This window comes from Rattus rattus, chromosome 8 (genome assembly GCF_011064425.1).
Source record: "Rattus rattus isolate New Zealand chromosome 8, Rrattus_CSIRO_v1, whole genome shotgun sequence".
NCBI classification, from domain to species: domain Eukaryota; kingdom Metazoa; phylum Chordata; class Mammalia; order Rodentia; family Muridae; genus Rattus; species Rattus rattus.
The window spans coordinates 77,713,917-77,738,332 of record NC_046161.1 but is presented as its reverse complement, the minus strand read 5'-3'; the positions used below and the strand labels follow the sequence as shown (position 1 = coordinate 77,738,332).

Sequence of the window (24,416 nt, the reverse complement as noted above, 5' to 3'; positions counted from 1 at the left end):
CTGATTTGGTTTCATGAGCAGACATATTTCTGTCCGCTTACAGCTCGTTGCCTTTGACCCCTCCCCCACTCCCCATCTGTCCTGGGGTTTAAGTTCTGCAACTGTGACTTCGGCCTTGGACCCCACCTTCAGAAACGTGGCTTCCAGGGAAGTCTTCTGCTTCCAAATATGGTTCAAAAGGAAGGCCATGCGATGAAGTTATGGCCACCCCGGTGTTTCCTGCAACCAGTAAGGAACAAACGGCTAGTGGCTTCAGTGTGCCTGGAAGAACACAGGATACTCCTAGGCCAGCGGCTGAGGAGCCCCACCTTAGTCCTGGGCAGCCAGAGAGGGCTCTGCTCTCTTCCCAGTGTGCCCAGGCAAAACCACAAGCATTCTCCTCAGGTGAGTCGCTGCAGGAGCTCTGGCCTGTAACAGTCTAACCCTTTCCCGGAAGGGAGCAAAAGCTCGGCTTCCTAACACAACAGGAAGGAGCTAAGCTCACTCAGGAATAAAAGTTGGAAAAGGAGAGGGAATGGGAAGAAACAACTCCAGTTTTATAATGCATGTTTTCTGGAATTTATTCTCCTTTAATGCTGAATATAAAATCTGAGATTTCGCCAATCCCTTGAGAGACAAACACAAACGAACTGAGGTAAAAAAACAATGACACAGACTGAAGTGGACCCAGACACTTGGGGACATTTCTATAGAAAAGGTATTTCTAGAAAAAAAAAAAACCCCACAATAAAATCAAACGAGCCAAACAAAACATAAGAAGCCTTTGGTACCTTTCAATAACAAAAGAGAAACATATTTAGATGATTAAATTCACACAATATGAAAATGAAATATTGGGTTAACTTCATAAAGCAGAAAAGGAGAACCTAAAGAATATTAGCATCCAAGGGCAAAATTTCCTTTTTCTCCTCTTTGATTTTAATAAACCCCCAGAATTTGGCAAAGTATTTCCTGAACTTAAATTGTCTTCTGGCCTGCAGATACCTAGCAGTATGGCGTTTCCCACTCACCTGATGTTCAAATGGCACTGTCTGGTCATGAGCAGCACACTTCCTTTGTCCCACAAGCCTATGGGAAGTCAACACTACGCCTTGAAAGCTACTGGCCTTCCAGTCATGTCTGCACTTCTTTGCTAGGCTTTGAAGATGGTGGCGACTCAATCTAAAGGCAAGCTAACTAAAGGGAATCAGAAGAGCGCTATTTCAGCAGCATGTGATTCTAGCGCTTGGGAGGCAGAAGCAGAGGTGGGTTCCAGGTCTACATAGCAAGACTGTCTCAAACAACAACCAACAGAGAGAGGAAAAGGAAGAAGGGGAGGGGAGAAGTCAGTCTGACCGGCAGACTGGAAATCATACAAGACCCAGCATGCTCTGCACACACTGTTGTCTGGGAACTGTGGTGACTCCATACTGGGCTTCTGGACACTAAAACAAGTCACTACCTCTAATCTCATTTTTCTTGCTGACTCCCCAGTGCTCCCCAGAAGAATGGTGGTAAGGAAATGATAGTAGCTGTGACAGCCATTCTAAGAACACCATCTATTCAGTGCGCTTAACACAGTCATAGTAGCTATGGTATGGACAATTAAAAAGTTACATGACAAATCTTAGTAGCTTTCTCCGTTTCCTCAACACTGTAAGGTTACTGCTCCTACAACTGAAACATGCTAAGATTTCACTTTGCCAAACTGTTATTGGCACTCACTGGCAAGAGTAGACTTGATGTAAGTTAGTAGATCGATATAACCTGGGTTGATTTCACAAGACAATTTAAAAACATTGCTCAGAAGACTCACAAATTCAAGCACAATATCCAGTTAGAGGAGGAAAAACAAAACTCTGGAACCTCCCCAGGATTTACCAAATGGAATTTTTCCTGGGTCTTGTTTAATACCAGTCAGCCACTAATACCCACAACTTGACAAGCTTTCCTTGGACAGAAAATTGTGCACCGGTCATTTGGTCATTCATAAAGGAAGCTGTCCTCCTCTCTTCTTGTTGCAACAGGATCTCAGCTTCAGCATGCGGAGCAGAGCACGTTCAGCAAAGCTTGAGGTGGGCTGGCAGAGGGGGCAGCTTGTTTGACCTTTCAATTTCGCAAACATTTCCTTCTCAGAATCAGAACGAGAGGCCAGCACCACCCTGCTAGGACTAGGCCGAGATTTCAGTCAGCCCCTTTCCTGTTCAAGGCCATCCCCATGTGTGAAACTAACTCTAAATATGCCATGATCCCGGTGAGTGAAAATCACACGTCAGTGTTCACCCAGGGGAGCAGGGACTTTGCCTCCTAAGAACATTCAGGACCATGCTCTAGACAGCCCTTCCTGTCTGTGCTGCTTGAAGTCTCACTTGTGCTCAAGAGTGCAAGAATGCCCGTGTTATTCTGAAAAGCCCAAGTCTGTGAGCTGGACTGAAACAGAACTAGGAGGGTAGAGACTAAGGTAGGTGACATGGGAAGTCACACGAGGCAGCCAGCCTGGTGTCTCTCTCCTTTCCAGTGTACTGGAGCTGAGTGCAGAATCTGGGTGTGCTATGCTATGTTCTACTGCTGAGCCCCAGCCCCGGCAGGACTGGCGTCAATGGCTCACAAAATATATCTAACCAAGCATTTCCTTTCTCCAAAAATATAATCCCTTCACAAAATAGAACCAGCAGCTGTTACTTTGGGGAGCTGCGTTTAAAAATATGTGTGCATGTGTGTGCAAGCAAACTACACGAGCTGAAAACGCTTCTGCACACTGACGAGCAAACTCTATTAACTTACTATGTGAGCGGTGCACCTCTCAAAACAGACCTCTCAAGGAGGCTTATGCATACAGTGAAACTTCCCCCTTGCAAGAGATAAAGAAGGAGACATTTTCCAAAGCAGCAATTCTTTTCTGCCTTGTAACTTGGCTGTGATCATTAGATCTTGCAATGGTGGTTTTGGAAGCACCTGGAGAATATACAGAAGTGAGGGTCTCCACTACAGAACGGAGTTGAGAGCATCTAGCTTTTCCAGCAGGCGTTAAGTAGCAGAGTAGTGACATTTGTGACGCTACCACAAGAACCCTCAGAGTCCTTTGTCAGCCAGCACTGCTTTCTTCTTTCGGATTCAATGATGTTACCATCCTGGCAAAATGGTTTCAAGGACGGCAGGCAGGCAGGCAGCTTAGAGAGGAATGGGTTTCTGCAAGACCGGTTTCTAATAAACCCTAGGGTAGGTCCAGTGTTTTTTCCCTGATGGTGCTACCCAATTATCTGTCAGTCATTAAGGAAGCCGACCTGTCACAGAGGAGAGTACTTTCAGGTGAGTGAGGCAACTGCAGACAAATCAGAAAAATAAGAGAACCACCACCACAGTCCTGATTGGCTGAGAGCAATCACGCAGTCCCCATTATTCCCACATCCTCCAAAAACACCTTCTCCGGGTCAAGCGAAGTTACAGATTGTGTGTGTGGCTTTGTCACAGTGATGCATCAGGTAAGCAGGTGAGTGCTGAGTACCAGGGGATGCTCCAAAATGCAAGTCCATCACCTTCCACTCTACCTCTAAGGTTCAGCCTACAGAACAGAAGGGGGAAAGGCACGGTTATTATGCTGCATTGACAAGAACATGGCCTTTGGCAGTGTTGTTTTAATGTCAGGAACAGGTATGAGGAGGGCTATGATGACTCACCCCACGCTACTGATAGAAGTTGAGTCCTGGCTTTTAAGCCAGAGCCTCCATTTCAGTCACGCCCACCCAAACTGCAAACACGCAAAGAAAAGCTCCACTTTTCAGTAGCCACTGAGTCTTTCTTTGAACACGGCTGTTCCGCTAGCTCACAGTAGGTAGCTGTGACCTCTCAGGAGCATGAAGAGGCACTGGTTAAGGGTCATCCCAGATGAGTGACATCATCAAAATGGTTACAACATTCAGAAAGCATCACCATCCCTATTGTCCAAGTGCTATTCTGTCTGTCACATGATGCAAATGAACAAGTGTCACCAAGAAGTCAGTGCATTTGCTACAATAGTGCAGTGCAATCAGCTGTTATGGATTTGGAAATCACCTCCTAGCAGCAAATATTCCCCTAAGAGGATCTCCTCGGAGATTATTAGAATAACCGCACTTCATGGCTTTTTACTTGACAACTGCTGGTGAATGGGCCCCCTTCCTCATCAGGGGATACCATGGAGGCCTGCCACTGTCAACTCCTGTCACTCCACGCTCCCATCCTGTTATATCCACCTTTCTCAGCTTCGATGGAAGTAGAAACTTTAATTCTACAAGGCAATACATTTACCTTTTACGTTAACAAGTCCTATGCAAGACAAACAAGATGTCCTGGGCCAGTGTGGCTGTTAGGCCACCACTGAGTGATCTCTGTCCTTCTCCCATTGTCTACTTTGGAGCACAGCCCAGTCAGAGGCAACTCATTCACGCCTGTGAATCATCAACGCTATCTCCTACCACCGTGTGGGGGCAATTACAGACGTTAACAGTGAGCTTCTGTGTTTGCTGGCTGGCTTCCTCTTACGTATGCATGGTGCAGGTGGCAGACAGAGGACAAGGGTCACTTTTGCTGAATCACATCTGTGACCACGTTGTCCAAGCCTTAAACTGCACACTTTATAATGAATTATAACTAATGTAAAACTAAGCAACTAGAAGGGGGAGGCACCTGTGAGCTGTTACACTTCCACTTATGTCTGAGGAAGACGAAGTATGTGGGCTGCTGCACTCTACGGTTCAGATACCAAGCCAGCCAGTTCTGTACTCTCTCCCAACAATTCCTGCCCAGGAACTTCGTTCCCAGGCTTCCAACCTATTGAGGGACCAACTTCAAATGGACTAAGACCAGATATCAAAAGGTCACGAACCCTGCATAGACTGTAACTTCTTTACAAATGCTAAGGAGAATACATTGTGGGCTTTTGTTACTGTTTTGAGTCAGGGTTTCAAGCAGTCCAGTCTGGCCATGACCTTGCTACAGAACCAGGGAAGACCTCACATTTCTGATTCCCGTTCTCCATCTCTACTGTGTTAGAGTTACAGGGATGTCATACCATGCTCATCCTAGTCAGTGCTCGGGATTGAAACAGGATTTCATGTGTGCTAAACAAGAACTGTAGTGGACAAACTCATTGTCTACTACAGTGGCTCTCACCCTTCCGAATATTTTGCCCCTGTACTGTAGTTCCTCATGCTGTGGTGACCTCCAACTCTAAAATTATTTTCGCTGCTACCTCATAGCTGATATGCAACCCCTGTGAAAGGTTCATTTGACCCTCCCACAGGGGTGATGACCCACATATTGAGAACCATTGGTCTAAAGTCTAAAAACACCAGCCTGATGAATCTCTGAAGAATCTGTCCTTGGGAGAAAATAAGAACAAAGATGGTGTGCACACCGTATTTTCTACGAGGTTCTGACCCAGCCTACTGGGATCTTGCCTCTGTAAGGTAATTCTTGCCCCAGGATTTCCCCACCACACACACTGCTCCATCCCCCAGTTCTCTGAAAATGAATCTGGATTGTTTAATATCTTTGGGTGATATATTTTATACAAATACTAATTTTCTTAACAAATATTCAAATGTCTGACTTGTATAAAAATAGTTTTAAGAACCTGTAAATACTTTCTGTGTGGGTGCCTCTGCTAAAAAACCTGTGCATAGGACCGCCCACGGGCCATCTGCGGCCTGCTGACGTTCAGACAAAGCGTGCTGTCACAGTGGAGGCTCTGCTTCGCAGGCAGGCGCTGCTGCAGGGCCTCTATTATCGAAGGCCACTGCCTCCCCCTCTGACGCTTCCCACAGTACCTGTCCCAGGCAGCCTCAAAGGACCTGTTACTCAGACAAAGCCTCCACAATGCACTACAGGTTCAGCTGCACTCAAGTGCACTTCAGAACTCAGCCCCGACTGGAGCCGGAGCCAAGCCTCAGTTACTATGTGTGTGAGGATTCTGAGGCACACTGGAAAGCTGTCAACATGGTTGGCTCTTGTAGTGATTTCAATATTCTAGTTCACACATATTTACATCTCTATAATTTAAAAGAATAAGCCTAACTTACTTTCCTAGTCACAAGAAGTCTTTTTAAATGAAAAAAACCAAACTACTAACTTACTTGGTAGGAACCTTTTTATTTTTAAAGTAAATCTTGTGCTTTATATGGTTGTGAAAATATCCATTATTTCTAAGTCTCTGCATAAGACAGACTCAGGTTCTTCATGTTATCCAAAAGATGCGACTTGATAAAGAAGCTTTAAAAATACTCAGATCGGATTAGGAACTGCAACACGTCTTTCAAGTCTGATTCCAGAGATGCCTCTCAAATGTGGCTCTGCTCCTCCCATTTCACAAAGCTGCTGCGCCTTGGCATCTGTGGGGATCCAACCTGAGCTGGGACCCCAGGATTCTCTACTCTCTCCAGTACACAGCACCTGCACTTCTGTGCACACCCTCCTGTCCCCGCCACGGTTCGAAGCATCTCCAGGTGACTGAGATGCTTTTAACCAGACATCTATGCAAACAGATGTTATGCTGCATTACTTAATAAGGACAGGAACGCCTAGTGCATGGCACAGGCAAGAAGGATCTCTGTGAGTTCAAGGCTAGCCCAATCAACAGTAAGTTCTAAGACAGACACAGAAAGGCACTGTCTCAAAAGAAATGAAGCCAGGCTTGGTGGCGAATGCCTTTAATCCCAGCATCAGGAGGCAGAAGCTGGTGGATCTCTTGAGTTCCAGGGTGTCCTGGTCTGAGAGAGTGCTAGGACAGCCAGTGCTACAGGGAGAAACCCTGTCTCAAAAAACAAAAACAACGACAAAACAAACAGAAATGAGGACAGCACAAGCTGTACATGCTCAGCAAAGATGTGATTTTTTTTTCCTCAATATTTTCGATCTGTGATCAAACAAATCATAAATGTGAAAGGTATAGTCACGGGGTAAAACATAATGCAAATTTATAATTTAAATAAAAAGTAGCTACCCATTTTGCTACCTTAAATTCCTCTTCAAAGAATAGGGTCATAAATTAAAAGTCAACTAGTAAACTGATTTAAAGAAGTCAAAAATTGTGTGTGGAACACTGCAGCCTGTATTTACTGGAGAGACTGAAAGTTTAGCAGAGTGGATATAAGCGCCTCTCACCCATTCAACCCCAGTCCCTAAGGTCTACTCCATTGAGATGAATTCTGAGAGCACAGAGGGCTTAACTACCATGGATGCTGTACAGGTACAGAGGGTTCGCCTACCTTGAACACACAAGGTTACCTACCGTGGACGCTGGCCGTGGCTTTAGGCCTAAGAATGAAAAGACTGTGTTGCTTTCCTTCGATTCAAAAAAACTGTCATAGTCCTAGAAAAAGAGGAAAGGAAAATAAAGCCAGTGAGCCATGGCAAGCAATTACTTTTCTGGTTGATGCTTTCAAAATCTCTTACATGAAGGAAGCAATTAATTTGGCGCTGCTCTGTCAAGGCCCAGGAAGGCCCACATGCACCTACTGGATTCACTGTGCTGGAGTTGAAAGGGCCTGTTGTAACAAGTTTTGTATTTTTTTCTAAATCTAAAGTTAGGACAGGACTAAAATTTTGCAACAGAAATAAAGGAGCAAACACTCCTTTTTCCTCGTGTGTCAAACTAGAATTTATCTGTCTGGACTCACCCTGACCTTAGATTAGTGACCTAGTCACTAATAAGGAAAGCCACATTCCAATGCCATGCTTGATACTTTGCTATCCAAGACTGAAAATATAAATAAATAAGACACTGGTCACCAGAGAAGTCACGAGGGTCTGCAGGTGTCGGTCTTAGTGGAAGGCTTCTGCTCTGCTTTTGCAGGTTCCTGTGGATGGGCTCTGAGAACAGAAACACGTGCCCCAGCGGGACAGCTCCAAAGCGGGGGCTGCCTCCTGCCTGCTGCACTGCCCTTGAACTTCATGCTCTTTGCACTCTGTGCAGCTCCAGCCCGGGGGGAAGCTGGGCATGGCCACATGCACCCTGGTCACTGGGCATAAGCTGAGCCAATGTCTCAGAAATGAAGAGTTGAGAAAACCAGAGAGAAAGTTAGGGGGGACTTGGTAATGTAGACCAGCAGTGGTGCCAGCCAGGATCAGAGTGGAGGTAATGGGCACAGTCAGGAGACATGTCCAAAAGGTGGGACCGAGGGCTGTTTTGGGGTTAGATATGGAGATGACAGACAAGTAAGCAGTACAGAGGTTCCTGGCTTTCCCTTGATGGGAAAATTGGCGTTGAGCTGAACATACTGAGAAACACAAGACAACTGACTGAAGCAGATCTTGGTGAGGGACTGAAGGCTGCTAGTGGTACCAGAACATCACACATTTTATTAAGTTGCCAACCTTGTGTTAGATATCTTTTTGCTGAGCTTTTTACTGAAATGTGAACACTGTTACTGATTCGGGCTCAACAGCCCTGTTCAGTGTGCATCCCCTCTGAGAACCGGCTGACAGCATCCTGCAGGGAAACCTCAGTTCCCAGCCTTCCGTCTCCAATATGGGCCTCTCAGAAAGCAGCACCTCCCTAGTGAGCACCGCACATCCTATACAAGTGAGCTCTGCAGGCCTTTGCTCTTCCCTCCACTACTTGACACATCCCTTAAGCCCCTCAGCTTTCTGGATTTGTCTTCAGCAGCCTAACCCCAGCTGGACATCAACTACAGTGCCTCATTATCAGCCCCTGCCTAAGAGCACCCATTTCTAATTTATTGTCATATTCTGTCAATAAAAATCAATTTCACCCTTCTACCCTGTGGTCACAGCTCTTGGAAGACTTCGGGTACTCATACAATATGCCTGAGAAACTGAGCATGGCCTTGAAGGCCCTGCATATCCTGACTCTGGTATTCAGAGGCTCAGTCATGGATAATGTTGGGCATAATGTAACCTGTCAGGTCGCAAACCTGGCCCTTTACACCTCTCCAGCTTTCTTCCCTACACCGCATGTTACCGAATTCCACTGGAATTACAGACTCCTAGGAGATAACGGAGCAGCTCTTGGAGCTGCTGGAGGCTGACTGAAGCTGTATCCGGGAGTAAGGCTCTACCTGGGCGTGTTGTGTTTGCAGATGTCTACTGGAATAGTTGGCCACCTCCTTCTTTCTGCTTTCAAAAGAGCTTAGTGGTAACATGGAAGCATTATGTAAAAGAGTAAGAAGACTGCCAAGAGGATTTAATGTTTGTACTTCAAGTTATAATCTTTATAAACCTCAAAATGATCATAATTCCCCAAGCCACAAATTTAAATGTAAAACAAACTTTCGTGCAATTTTCAAAAACACCTAAAAATATTTAGAGGTAGGAAAAACGTGCAACAGTATCAATACCCATTATCCACACTGAAATGAAGCTGTCCTTACAAGTGTTAGTCACCAAGAAACATATATGCAAATGTCAGATATTGAGAAATCTCAGGATATTTCTAACTTATAAAAAGAAAAAAATCCCCTAAACTATATGTCTTCACAAGTGATAAGCATGATTCTTATTTAATCAACTTTTAGCTCAGTGCCATGTAGCTGGGGCTTGGGGACTTCTGGCCTAAAAGCACTGAACTCAGATTCCTTAGCAGAGGTTAGCAGCTTTTATTAAGATAACTAACCCTAAGAGAAAGTGACAAATACCCAGGTTAATTAAAAAGCAGAAGAGCTGAGAGCCATCTAAAAGCTCTATTTATCACTATTGTGCATATGATATGTGTGGACGTGGAGGAGGCATGGCCATGCCAAAGCACCCGAGGAAAGTCAGGGAGAACAAACAACTCTTAGGCACAACTTCAGGACCGAATGCCAGGAGTCAGGCTGCATGGTCACCAGGCTTTCTAGACCTGCCAGCTCACACAGTAACTCTTTAGGTCAGTGCGTGGTCAGTACTGGACGCCACACAGGTTACCAGTGAAACCTATGTCAGGTTGGCAGGTCAACTGTGTTTGTTAATTATCGACTGGTATGTCATGTGTTAGCATTTGCCTGTTCTGAATCAGTATAAAAACATTTGCTTTCTGACATTCAGAGGCTTTTGAGAGTCCTGCCAAGTCCTAAAATATGCAAACATAAATAGGTTTTTGGTCATATTTGGATAAAGTAAATTATTGAAAATTAAAAAACTAGAACATTTTAATTGTTTAATATTCCTTTCGCACTCAAAACAGTATGATGTGAAATCATTTAAGAGTAACACAGTCATGGAATTTTAAAAATAATTTCCTCTTAAAATATAGTCTTGGAGTCTTACAGTAAGACCTTAGGCCATGTGTTCTAAGAGAAAAGTAATTAATGCTTTCTTATCAAATGCGTTTCACTAGTCAAACTCTCTCTCTCTCTCTCTCTCTCTCTGTGTGTGTGTGTGTGTGTGTGTGTGTGTGTGTGTGTGTGTGTGTGTGAGTGTGTGTGTGTGTGTGTGTGTGTGTGTGTGAATTCCTCCCAAAGGTGAAAAGTATTATGGCTAACAAATTCACACAAGGCTTCTAAAGCAGACCCACTGAATTCCCTACAGTTAGGCAGGCACCCTTTGAAGCTGCTGGCTGTAAATAAACTCTGAGACTGCACTGCACGTTGCAGAGTAATCTGCTCTGTGACTTCGGGCTATAAAGATCAGTTAATACTGACTCTGCAAAGGGCACAAATGCAGAAATCATATTCAAGGCGAATGTGCGTGGTTTCGTCAGCTGATACATTTTATTACAGTTTGGACAAAGGATGGAAGGAAGTCACCTCTTCTGATGGCAACAGCTAGGGAAGGGAAAGCCTGGGTTTCACAGATCAAGCATAACTGGACATTCTCACCCACCGAGGGGATGGTTTCCTAAATGCTTTTAAGAAGAAGAAGGCTAAAGAGCCATGGAGGTATTTAAAGAAATGCAGGGGTAAGGAAAAAAGACTCAGGTAGCCTATATGTCTGTTTTCAGTCAAGTGAAAACCAATGTTGGAGACATTTACAGGCCCATGATATAATCTGCAGCAGGTGGCATTAACAATACAATAGCCTCATTCTTCCACAGAGCCCAGGAAAGGACATCGCCCTTGTCCTCTGATTAGACCATTATGGACTAGCAGGCACTGGAGACAAAGATCTGCAAGTTCTTTGCCTTTCCAGTGTTCCTTAAGAGAGTGCTTAGGAAAGCCCACAGAGGCCACTTCTGAGAGTGTGTGGCCTCTCCCGACTCAGCTAACGGCAAGTAAGAAAGCCATATTCTTTCCACATCTCAAGGGCACAGGCAAACAGAAGGCTGCTGAAAGCACAACACAGAGCAAGGACACAGGCAGCGGTCAGTCTACAGAAGTTGAAGGAAAAGCCGGCTTATCCAAACAGAAGAAAATTTAAAGCCCGCCCTTTGGAGGCACTGGAACTGCTGGTGTTTAAGACAGACAGAGGCTTCTGCTTAGATTTTCTCTGGAGCCAGAGGGGAGCCTCCAAGCAGAATTTCGGACTAGGAGCTGTTAATGCTTTATTCTATTTTATGAAACTTTGATGTTGAAAAAAAGTTGGCTGGCCCAATCCCAGCAGGGTGGGTTGGTAAGTTTCAGTCATTTCGAAACAGCTCCAGTCAGCAATTCTTACGCTACACGCTAAGGATGTTCAGTTCTGAAATCATGTTTAATACTTCTGACCACAATGGTTCAGGATACAGTGTGGACATGTGAGTCACCAACTGTCTTGTCTGGATGCCATCTGAAATGAGGAGGGGCAGGGGCAACAGACAGAGTTATGCTTAGGAAGGCACCCAGCAATAAAATTTAATCAGCACCTAGAATGTATAGCAAATACAACTGGACTAGTATAGAAAACATTGGGGGAAAACTAAATCCCAAAGAAGAGAGGTGTGGGGCAGCCTTCTGCAGGACATGAGGTATACTTGCAAAGGCTGGGGGGGTTCCTCTATCCCAGTGCTGCTGGTATGACTGGGATCCTCTGAAAATCACATACTAGGCTCCAGAAGTGAAAAGACTAGCTGGTCACTGTGTACACTTAGGACACAGAGAGATGGAAAGGCTTGTCCTAGAAGGGCGACACTGGCCTTTATGCCTTTGTAACTCTCTCTTGTTAGCATTCCAGAGGGTCCAACCTCTTCTACAATCTCCTTTGCTCTCCTGCCCAAAGGAAATGGGTCTGTGAAAGTCCCGGGGTTGGGGGAGGCATCACCCTGGCTCCTAAAAGAAAATGTCAAAAACCAACAGCCAGATCAAGCTTGGGAATGTACAGGCCACAGGAAAAAAATCGTTATACCTTGTACTTTGAATCAATATCCTTGGAAAGATTTAAGATGCTCTAGCCATAAAAGGGGAACAAGACATTATCTTAAAGGAGAAATAAAGTAATGCAAAGGGGTTACTAGAAATTAAATCTGATTGCTAGAGACAAATGTAAAATCAGATGATGTAGAGATGAAAAAGAATTCCATGCAGCTAGTGACCTAGAAAATACACTCAAGCATGCCACTTGCATGCACGGAACAGCATTGAGATCAAGAGGGAAATTAATAGTTCGTTCGTTCGTTCCTTCCTTCCTTCCTTCCTTCCTTCCATAATGGCACTGAACAAAAAAACCCCTAAATCCTGCAGGTGACCAAGAGGAAAATGAAGGAGCCAAGGAGATATGAAAACTTCCCCAAAGGAGGGCCAGTGTTCAGACTCAAAGTCCTACCAATTGCTCAGCACTGGTTCTCAGGCAGCAGATTCCACATCTCAGGAAACAAACAAGCAAAACACCTCAAGGGAAAAGCTTCCAGAGACAGAAATAAGCAAAGCTAAGGAAGCTAGCTCAGCAGACAAGAACACCTCAGGTCAAGAGAGAAAGGAAAAATCCAACAAAGACACAAACCTGAAAGTCTCCGAGAGAGGCAGACCACCTAAGAATCTGCTGCCACACACGTGGGTTCTTCTAACCGGAGCAGGAAATACAGAAAATGAAGTTGCCTGTCCCAGTAGAATATAGTTTTAAATCTAGAATTCTGTGGCCAATGTAATTATTCAGTAGAAATGAAAGTTAAAAAAAAAAAAAAGACAATTAGAATGCTTACAGGATCCTGTACCATGCTATGGGAATATTTTTCAGACAGAAGTCTAAGCAATAAAAGAAATACGAGAAAAACTACCTTCCTGGAATCTTCGCCAAAGCGGAGTGCGCTATTACGAGAATTCCTTGATCCTGACATGTGTGTCATTCTCTGTAAGCTTCGAGGACTTAGGATTCTATGTCCTTCCCTGTGGCTGTACACACTGCTAACCAGCTTTGTAAATCAGTATTTACAGAACTGCGTCAATCTAAGACACACGTACGCACAGCTGTAGCTCCAGGAGAGCGTGTAACCAACTTCAGCAGCCGCACGCACAAATGTATGTTTATGTATCAAAATGGGGAAGGAATGAGAAACCGTGAGAAGGCCAATTCCCCTCTCTTTCAAAGAAAAAGGAAAATACCATCCAAACCTTAAAATCAAAGGATCTAGATTAGTGTATGAAGCACAGAAGGGAAGAGCAGAGGACGGGAGGCAAGGCCTCTGAGGAGGTGGCATCTAGGCTCTGCCCTGGAGGGAGCCTGGGGGGGGAGGGGCAGGAAGGACCTCTCATTTCTGATCCTCTCATAAGCAGGCTTTGAAGTCTCGATACAGACGTTAATGTGACCTTACTGTCGCTCAGTTCTACTTTCTTCCCTGATGTAGTTGCAGATGGCTCACGAGAATTATGTGACTAGAAAGGAAACTGCCTGTCTGGATGCGAGCTCTGATGCCTGCCAACACCGGTGGCCTCAAACTTTCGGGATGGAGGCTGCTGGCGCGGGGCGATTCAGCATCTTCATGACAGTCACATCCCAGCGACTCATCGCTGCCCGGGTTTGAGGCAAACATCTCGGTGAGGTGAGAATGGGAGATTAAACATTTATAGAAAGCAGAATAAAAACCATGGTAAGAAAAGAGAAGGCTGCAAGGAATACCAATAGTGGCTGCTGAGGGACGGGCAGCAGTGAGAATCAAAACCAGTCCCGCTCCCCCACGGTCCCTGACTAAATGTGGGAGGGTGCCACACGCAGACATGTGCAGCCAAGCAGCTCACGGAGAAGACCCTCCTCGGCTAGCCGACTTGTCTTTCACAGACGGTGTTGAAATACTGCAGGACTTTAAAACAGGATGAAGTTTGCCAGGAAAATGTGTGAGACAGTGGCGATTTTAATGGGTTTCGCTGTAAAAGTTTACAAGCAGGTTTGGTCAGCTTGCTTTTAGTGCATTTGGCTTTGAGCTTTATAAAAGGGAAATGCAACCTGGTCTTGCAGAGACATTGTGCTTGAGAACCACGGGGGCTGTACACAGGTGTGCTCCACTGTGGTCACTGCAGGCTCACCTCCTTTAATAGGAAGAAGGGGGTTAGGGCTAATACCCCGCCCACCACTGGCCAGTGACCCAGCCAGACTCAACCAACCACAGGTAACTGTGGGAAGGAGGCCACTTTGGGCCCCAAGTCACTGAAACAAACTGGGCAATAGCTTATCATCCCTGATTGGCTAGCAATGTGCCCAACGTTTATGAATATATTTAACATTATAAATACCATCTATAACGTGTAAAAACACAGCCAACAATTTTCAAACATTAATGGGGGAGGGCACCCTCTCAGAGGCAAGGAGGAGGAGAAATGGTGGTGAGGAACTGTGGGAGGGGGGATTGGAGGGGGACAACGACTAGAATGTAAGTAAATAAAATAATAAATAAATAATAAAAAGAAGAAATAACGTTTAACCTGTCTAATGGGAAGGCGTTTGTCTGTATCTCAAGCAGCCTGTCCTTTGTCATTAAGATCTGACACGAATAAAGGACTTAACTCTTGAGTAACTAGCAGTATTTCACATCCACTCCACATTCTCCTGGTCAGCACATGCCTGAGGAGCAAGGGCATCTGCAGCCGGGCTCTGACGAGTCCAGACTCTCAGGAGTATGTCTTGACTCCTGAATGCTAACAAGTCTCATTCCTTGACAGTTAGCCATAAACCGATTCCTGTGAACTTAATCCTGAATGAATTTCTAAGTGCTAGTTTTCTAAAAAGGGGGAAAAATGAATTCAGCAAGGTTGCATGACACAAAATCAGCACAAAAGATGAGCTGTATTTCTACACACTAACAGTCATCTGCATTTGTACACAGGACAGTTAGCTGCACTTGTGTATAAAATCGGCTGCATTTGTGCACAAGAACAGCCGGCTGCACTTGTACATCGACAGGCATAGTCTGCTGCATTTGCACAGAGGAAGAGCCAGCTATTTGTACACAGAACAGGTTGGCTGCATTTGTACACACTGGCAACCATCCATATTTCTACACAAGAAAAATGGAGGGGGGAATGGGGTGGGGCTGGAGAGATGGCTCAGTGGTTAAGAGCACTGACTGCTCTTCCAGAGGTCCTGAGTTCAAATCCCAGCAGTCAATGGTGGCTCACAGCCATCTGTAATGAGATCCGATGCCCTCTTCTGGTGTGTCTGAAGACGGCTACAGTGTACTCATATAATAAATAAATAAATCTATAAAAAATGAAAAGAAAAGCGTTGCCTTGGTTGTGGTATCTGTTCACAGCGGTAAAAGAAGAAAAAGAAATATATAAAAGAAAAAAAGAAAAGGAAAAATGGAGGGCTGGAAAAGAAGGCTAAGAGCAGCTTCAGAAGAATACAGTATTTCCTCATGCACCTAGCCTGGAAGATGAAGACTTGTACACTGAGAATTATAATATGGAATGGAAACAACCAGACACAATAACTATAAATTCTATGTCCACACCTGGAACACTTAATTTTGTTAAGCTGTAACTACTACCTATTGGGAACTGCAAACGGAGTAAAATCCTACTAAAATTACAAAAGTATTTTTTTTTCTTCCTAGAAACAGAAAAAATAAAAAGCCCTCAAATTCCCAAGGAATATGAAAGGAGTCCAAACAGTCAACCCATTTAGAAAAAGATATTTTCTGAACAATTATTTTGCAAAGCTATGGTAATCAAAACAGAATGTCATTTATGGAAAGAAAAATATATTAACCAGTGACGCAAAACAGGGAGGCCCAAAAGAAACCAGAAATACATGCTCTAATGATGACACATGGGACTCGGTAGGGAACGGACAGTTTCCTAAATAAATGGTACTGGAAGGACAGGATGTCCTTGTGCAACAAAAATAAAGGACCCCATCCTTCCGGTACAGACGAAAATTAGCTTAGAAGATGAAAGGCTATAAAAATCCATAACCCAGAACTGGAGGAGCTATGGGTATGTACAGATGACAGATGCAGAAACAGACAACTGGCCCATCAAACTGGGACACTTCCATTCACTGAAAAGCACAATCAATAACATGAACTAGCAAAGAAAAACACCAGCAGACCAGACACTCCTGAAGGATCATACCCAGAACAAGTAATGAATACAGCAAAACCTAGTAATGACTGAAAGAGGGGAAAGGCATTGAACAGATACTCCTCAAAAGAAAGCCTGCAAGTAGACAGCAGACATCACCAGTCAGCAAATTATGTATCCATTATACAAATCAAATCCACAGTGAGGATCACCTCATACCCATGGGAATGCTCATTATTAAAAGACACATACACATGAAGAGTAAGACATGTTGGTAAGAATATTGAAAGCTGGAAGGAACTTCCTGGCACTGTTGGTAACAGGAAGGAAATGAGTCCTTGGCTATTTCCCTAGACAGACAGACAGCTAAATAAACCCAAAGCTACCATGTAATCTAGCAACCCCACTTCTAGTTATAAAGCAAGGCAGCTGAAGGCAGAATCAGAAGAGTATCTGCGTGCCAGTGCTCACAGCAGTACTATTCAAAACGACAGAATAAAAGCAACCCAAAGACTAATGATGGATGAATGAATAAACAACGCCGGGACAGAAACATAATGGAATGCTATGCAGTTTTTAGACAGAATAGCACAACACGCATGAACACCAGCTAAATGAAAGAAGCCATCAGATGAAGACAAATACCACGAGATCCCACGCACATGGGTTTTATAACATAGTCAATTCCTAGATATAAAAGAACGGTAGTTATGGGAGCCTAGAGGAGGGTGCAAAGAGGAGCTGCTGCCCAATTTCTGAAAATTCCAACTCTGCAAGGAACAATGCTCCAGGGTCAATTTCAGAACAATGCGAGTAAATTCAATAACAGACTGCATACCTTAAAATGGCTGAGGCGGTAAATTTTATGTGTTTCACTATACAAAAAAGTTTGTTTTAACAAGAAATAAACATATGTGATGATCCAAACCACCTGTGTACTAACAGGGAGGAAGGAGACGAACGAGGGAGGATGTTTTCCTTCTGTGGAGAGGCATGCACATGGTTAGTGCATTCCACACACATCAGCTCAGAGAGAGAAAAAGGCTTAAAACCTCAAACTCGAGGGCTAAGCTGTGCAGAATCCAAATCAGGCATTGAGACGTGTCAGAGGGCCTCGGTGTTGGGGGTTCAGGAGGACCAGGCTCCGTCACCAGATCCCGACCTCACACAGATGCACAGTGCATCAAGTGCGGTGGGGTTAGCTGGCTGGCAATTACACAGGTTTGGAGTAATACTTGACAAGACGGCTAGCTGCTGGAAGGAATTTATGGAGGTGTACCACCAGGTGAGAAAGAGATCATCACAGCTGGACAAAGAGTTTAAAAAACAGGAGGAAATCTTGTTGCCCAGCAGGCAAGAACTCCTTCAGGCCACACCCTGCGGTCAGTTCTCAAAGCCCCAGCTAAGTGGGCCCCTGCCCCTCAGGCACAGGCACTATTACAATGAGCCTTCAGCAGCACCCATGTTTCTCCATCATTCCCTCAATTCCAGGGAGGGAGGAACTGACTGTCATGGGAGTTCGTTCAAGCAGAAAGGAACTCCCAGGAGACAGGACAACCACGTCCTAAACAGAAGGGAGTCACATGTCCACACTAGCCACCAGGGAGCTTAGCAGGTGCTTACTCTAGGGCTCATCCACTTAAAAGCAAGCGAGACGTTTCTAGGGAATCCTGTACAGCACACTGTGCAGACTGTTTGAATCCTGTCACTTGCAACATAACAGCGTCCACAAATTAGAATAAAGTGAGACCCACGTTCACCACCACTGGGAAGTACAGTGCACAAAGGAAGGCAGGGCAATGGCACCTACTGTTACTGCTCTGCTGATGCTCTGGGAAGGGCATCATTATTGGACGTCACCTTTAACAGTCCTGTCCTAGCAGAAGGAAGACAGGACACCAGGCGGCAGCTGCCACCTCCAGCTGGGACTTTTGCTGCTGAGGCAGAGGAGTAGCCATTGATCCCACAGTTTAATCAATATGAGAGCCAAGTCCTACACAGCCTGAAGAAGTCCCACACACTCTATGGAGCAATGAACAGAAAGGCTGAGAGGGCAGAAAGAAGTACAAAGAAGAATAAAATTAACCCATTTTACAACATTACAGTCTTTTATTCACTTGATTCAAACCCTTTACAGATTGCTCTACCGAGACAGAAGCATCTATGTCTCTAGTACCTTTCTCTCAAAAGGTCACAACACAGGGAGATTAAAACTAGAAAGAGAGGGTTGGGGATTTAGCTCAGTGGTAGAGCACTTGCCTTTTAAGCCTAAGGCCCTGGGTTGGTCCCCAGCTCGGAAAAAAGAAAAGAAAAAAAAAAAAAAACTAGAAAGAGAGCCAAGGTAGGGCATGCCTTTAATCCTAGCACCTAGGAGGAAGAAGCAGAAGTTATCTCTGAGTTTAAGGCCAGCCTGGTCTACAGAGCAAGTTAGAGAACAGCCAATAGAGAAAGAAAAAGAAACCCTGTCTTAAAAAAAAAAAAAAAAAAAGCCTAACCAAAAAAAAAAAAAAAAAAAAAAAAGACACAAACAAACAAACTGACACAGAAGCTCATTCTGACACTGCTTGAAGCATCAACAGCCTAAACCCCAACACCAGGGGGCAGTGAATGGGGAGGAGGTGGCAGGTGTTACCGAGCAGAACAGCAATGACAGCAACATAAGAAGTGAACTACGGAGTGGAGGCCACAGCGATGGATACCCTGGTTACGGTGGAGGGCCCGGGCTGCAGAGATGGGAAGACTATATAACCGGCAGTCCAGCTCCCAAGGTGCCTCGCTCTCCTCTAAGGAGCTTGGAGGTATAATCAGCAGATGCGTCCTCTGCAAGCAAAGGCTTTACAATGTGGACACTGAAGAGTGTGGGTAGAAAGAGCTGTGACGTAAAATGCATGACAAAGGCCTTCCCACTCCCTCACTCTGCCAGTGCTAAAGCATTGTGGGCAGGATGATGCTCCCAAAACAAGAGACTGAGAGCTCATTCTGGCTGCACAGAACCCACAGAAGTAGGCTTACAGGCTGCTTGGTCGTTCTACATCACTACGCCCAGAAGCTGCGGTCACATGAAGACACACGTGCAGCTTTCTATCCATGAACAGAAACAGAACAATGCGTACATGACCTATGCATTGGGGAAAAAGCCAGGCAAACAATCTGGGGCCTGGGGTACCCCAGTTACTGACCCAGGAGGTACAGTACCCTCAGATGAATCCCAGCACCAATACAGGAAAGAGGAAGAGACGAAGAAAGAAGAGAAAATGTCAGGGAAAGTAGAGAAAGGGAAGGGGGAAGAAAAATAGGAGAGAGGAAGGGGTGAGTGGAGGGGGAGGGGCAGAGAAAAGATCAGTGTGGGTGAGGACAAAAGTTGCTACAGAAGAAAACTTCAAAGAAATTACATTGAGTATCCTCACTGAGTAATGACCTTGCATCATACCCTAAAACAAAACACTTAAGAGGCAAAGAAACAGAACAAGAAGCAGGGTGTGTGTGTGTGACATAATATACCCTATAAAGATTAAGACACAAATTAAAGAGACCTCCCCAGAAAACAAAAAGTCAAGGAGGCAGGCAATGGAGGAAAACATAAAATGGGACAAAATCAGTCTTAAAGTCCAATATCCAAATTAATGGGCACTCAGAAGACCGGCAAGGAGGATCTGTTCAAGGAAGCAGCAGAAGGGCACGTACAAAGTGTTCGCACAACTTCCTGGGCACTCCCCAAGGAACTTCAGAAGACACTTCATTCTGGAATGCACAGTGTGCTACCAACCTTCCAATTCTTCACAGCAGAAACTGACAAACACCCACAGGACCACAGAGAAGGCATTTGACATCTGCGTTCCGTCCCTGGCCCAGATGAGAATGAAGCAGTCACAGTTCTTTCCCACCAAGATTCTACACCTAAAAAGGACTCCACAGACAAACAAAACAAAGGCCATCTCATACCATCCATGTCCCAGGGAGAAAGAGCCACTGGCTTTCGTGTCAGTCTTTCTGACATATTATTTTATTACGCTGGTGCGAAAATCACTGCAGTTTTTCCACTGCTGCAACTTCTCATCCGATATTTGAGGACATTTTAAAATAAATGTGGTTATGTTATATATAACTTTAACACCCATTTCTCTCTTCCTTCCTTTGCTAATGATTTATTACCACATGTCTATTTTACATGTATTATATAATATGGAAATGATGTTAGACAAAAAGCAAATTTAGGGGATTTCTTATGTGAGTTCAAAAATGGATGGCTGAGAAGTAGAGACGACTCTGAACACAAGAACACATTTGTCTGGGAACTGCTCACGAACATACACTTAGGCAATGTTTCAACGAACTTCGCAAAGGAGACCTTGAAGATGAGGAGCATATGGTGGCCACAGGAGTTGACAATGACCAGTTGAGAGCGACTGCTAGAGCTGATCCTCTTACCATCACAGATAGAAGGTCAGTGTGGACCAAATGGTGGCCATTTGGCACTGAAGCTAATTGAAAAGTGAAAAAGCTTGCTTAGTGGGTGCCTTATGAACTGATCAATAAAAGAGAGGGGGGGAGGTTGTCATTTTTTTTAACCACTGTCCTCTCTTAATTCTAGAAATAACAACAAACCATTTCTCGGCTGGACTGTGATGTGTGATTGACAGTTGGTGGCAGCCAGCTTAGCATTTGGACTGAGAAGCCCCAGGTCACCGGTGGTCTCTGCCCAGCTGCTCCACCCCAATAGAGTATGGTGGGACCCTTCCACCTGCAAGGCAGCTCCTCAAATGGATGAGATGCACAGGAAGCTGCAGGGCTTCCCCACGCTGTCCACAGAAAGGACCCAATTCCCCCCAGCAATGCCCCGCCACCTGTCACACAACCAATGCTTCAGGAGCTACTGGGCTCTGGAGCTCGGCCTCATCCATCCTGTTAACTTGATTCTCACTTCTTCAAGGCTCGAGACGACTTTTTTACAGGGAAAAGCCTTCTAGGGACAGCAGGATAAGGGAGGTTTTCTGAGAATTCATTAAATCCTGAGGCACAGAGTTTTTACACGATAGGAGGAAGTAAACATATCTTATTGGCAAAAACAAGTCAATTGCGGTGGTTTTAATTTTGATTAATAAAGATACTTGAGCCTAGTCACAGTGACTTAAAATTTATGCCCTAACATGCAATTTCTTTTGGGCAAACCCAATCCCAGTAGCTTTATTTGAACTGCAGTTTACACGCATTTCTACTTGTCCCTCACTCTAGACATTGAGCCGAGCAGACCAGGCACCGGCCATCATGAATGGTGCCTGTTGTTTCTACGCACCTCTCTAGTAAAGCACGAACACGTGATGCTCTAACGACGTGATGACTTAGTTAAGAAAAGCTTTGGGGGCAGTCACAACTCTTGCTCAAAGAGCCGAAAACTAGAGCTGGGTGTGGCCCTGAGGTGGTGCGCCTGCAGGTGAGGGAACAAACTGGGAAAGCTCAGAGTGGCAGTGCACACGCCCACCACGTGGGGGGTGGGCAAGAGGACGTAGTGGGTCTCAGGGTCACAGAACTGAGGCGTACGTCGATAGGAAACTTCCACAGGTGCCATGAGCAACACGGGGCAGACAAGTGTCACGGCTGCAGGACGAGGTGGTTCCCAGCCTTACTGACTGACCTCTCGTTCTCTTCTCTGCCTCTCCAGCCACCAAACATACCATTACCCCTTCTCCACCCTGATGACGACCTAGCCACCTACAGCATCTGTGACTCTCTGCACTGTCGCTCTTTAAAAGGGCTGCAGTCCCAAAATAAACACTCGTGTGTGGCACTTAAAGCTGTGGTAAAAGTCAATCCCGACCTTCTCAGCAGGGAGATTTTGTTCCTAACCTAGGAAATAAGCTAGGTGGAAAACGAGGCAACCGACTTTCTCATACACCACCCAGCAGGAAGGCACCAAAACAGACCTTAGATATTCACAGCAATCCCTCTGTTGATAATCTTTTTTGAATATGAATTCTGTTTTCTAATCAGCTATCAGTGGGGAATAATGATTCAAGAATAATTACCTCTTCAGTCTGGCCCCCAAATGTTTTACTGAAGAGACACGCTTGAAAAGTCAGAACAAAACAAACCTTTGCTCTCCACTTCCCTTTCAAAGCAGAGGGAAGGACAGGATGGAAGACTGACAGACACCCCTGAACTCTATTACACATCACACAATTCCCTAACAGCCCCCTCCCTGTCTGCGATGCTGCATTTGTGACTGCACTGAGCTCCACTCTGCTAGCCCTAACCTTGTACGGGTGCTGCAGGAAGCTACTGCCTTTACTGTAAAGGATCCAAATGTACCGTGGGTTACACACCCATAGCATTATGGGAAACAAGGGGAAGGGTATGGGAACGGTGCAGCCACTTACTCCACAGTATCGATCCCCATTGAATATCTGAGGAGGCAGAGGGTTGCCCTGCGCAGGCTTCTTCTCAGATGGAATGTTTTTGTACATCCACTGCCTCTGTTCTTCCGACATGGTGATGTCCACCTCCTCGAACTCTATCTTGTTGGCTTCCAGAAATCTAACCACATCCTGCTGCTTCTTCTTGATCTAGAGAGAAGATAAACAAGGAGAAATGCTTACCTGACACAGTCAGCACGCATCTGCAGATCAGCCTATTCTAGATTGCCCAAGGTGGGAGGGATATGCACACTGCCCCTCACCGTCTGTCTAGGCCGGGACTGAGCCAGCTCTAGTGCAGTAGACTCCCACACCCAGACATCCCAGGAGGCTGAGGCTCAACCCTGATGCCTGCAAGGACAGAGGAGGAGGGAAAAGGAAGGGGAGACAGCCGCTCCCCATGTCCCACCCTGCTGGGGGCCGACATTTAAAATCAGGCAATGGCGGGCAGGATCACCTGTAGGATCACTGCAAGCCATGCACACCCCATCTATGATGCGCACTTCGGTGACCAATGAAAGCAGAGCCCAGTTATTCCTCTTGGATATGCCACAGCCACACTCATGACCAGGAAATAATTCCTTCTTCAGTTCACAAGAGGAAACACTACTCACTCCTCACTTCTGCGTGAGACTAAGCCACAAACATCTTTCAGCCAACTCTGTCTCAACCCTTTGCAGTCCTCCGACCCTCCACGGTTCCCCCTCCAGTCACTAGGGGTCAGGTGTGCTCCTCGGCGCGTCAGCTGCATCTACATGTCCTCAAATGTGGGAAGCCATATTCAATGTGTTAAACAAGTCTTAAGCATATGACACACAAAGCATGGCTGTCATTTCTAAATGACCGAAGAAGAGGCATTCGTAAAAAAAGGGAAAGAGTGAACAAACAGCCCAAAGCTTGAGGAACAAATTCTCACACAGATTTCCTCCACCTCCACCCCCCAGACCCCCTCAGAAACCACCAATAGCATGTGACTCTGATTATTGGGTCCATGAATGACTAACAGGACACAGATGAAATGCTGCCAAAACAGCACACTGATAAGCTCACATACATGAATCTGAGAATTATTGTGTGGTGTTATAAATCCAAATAGATAATGAAGCCATCTTTCATTTCTGGAAAAGATGACTGTTTGCCCTCACATGGGATCCATAATTTCAGGAATGTGATTATATTGTTTTGAAACTTTAACCTGAGGATGTAAAAATTCCTCACTCAGCTTGAAAACTAAGAAAGTGGTTTTACTGCTTCTGTCTTACAGTTAAGAAAGCCAAGGTCAAAAGTGGTTCCCCAGTGTTTGATCAAGGTCTGACAGCCAGCCGGTGTGCTGTTAAAACACTCAATGCCATTCTCCTGCCTTATATCCTTCTTTTGTTATCCTCCCTCTGCCCTGAGGGACCAACCATGCACACTTCTGGGCAGGTCTTTCATGATCCACTTCCTGACCATAAAAAGCCCCGAATTTTGAGATCATAAAGCAGTGGCCTACAGTCCTACTAACCCAGGCAGCAACACATAACGAAATCCATAACGAAATGAGCGGGAACACAGCTCAGCTTCTTAAAACTGCCCTAACCTTCAAAACTGTCAGGGGCAGGGGTGGCAAAAACCAGTAACAGGTCTTGAATTCATAACAGATCAACTATTAACTCAAAACTCGACATATAATGAGGCTGAGGTGGCA

At 45.2% G+C, this 24,416-nt stretch overlaps 1 protein-coding gene across 1 annotated transcript in view; it reads right to left on the bottom strand.

Moving 5' to 3' along the window:
• Window positions 1-308: 308 nt before the first annotated feature.
• Sh3bgrl2 (SH3 domain binding glutamate rich protein like 2) overlaps window positions 309-24,416 on the bottom strand; it is a 52,013-nt gene continuing 27,905 nt past the window's right edge. Inside the window, exons 2-4 of the mRNA XM_032909523.1 lie at window positions 22,694-22,879; window positions 7,247-7,327; window positions 309-3,541 (exon numbers count right to left, since the gene is read on the bottom strand). Coding sequence (XP_032765414.1) covers window positions 3,530-3,541; window positions 7,247-7,327; window positions 22,694-22,879 — 279 coding nt within the window. The 3' untranslated portion in view covers window positions 309-3,529. The remainder of the gene's footprint in view (window positions 3,542-7,246; window positions 7,328-22,693; window positions 22,880-24,416) is intronic.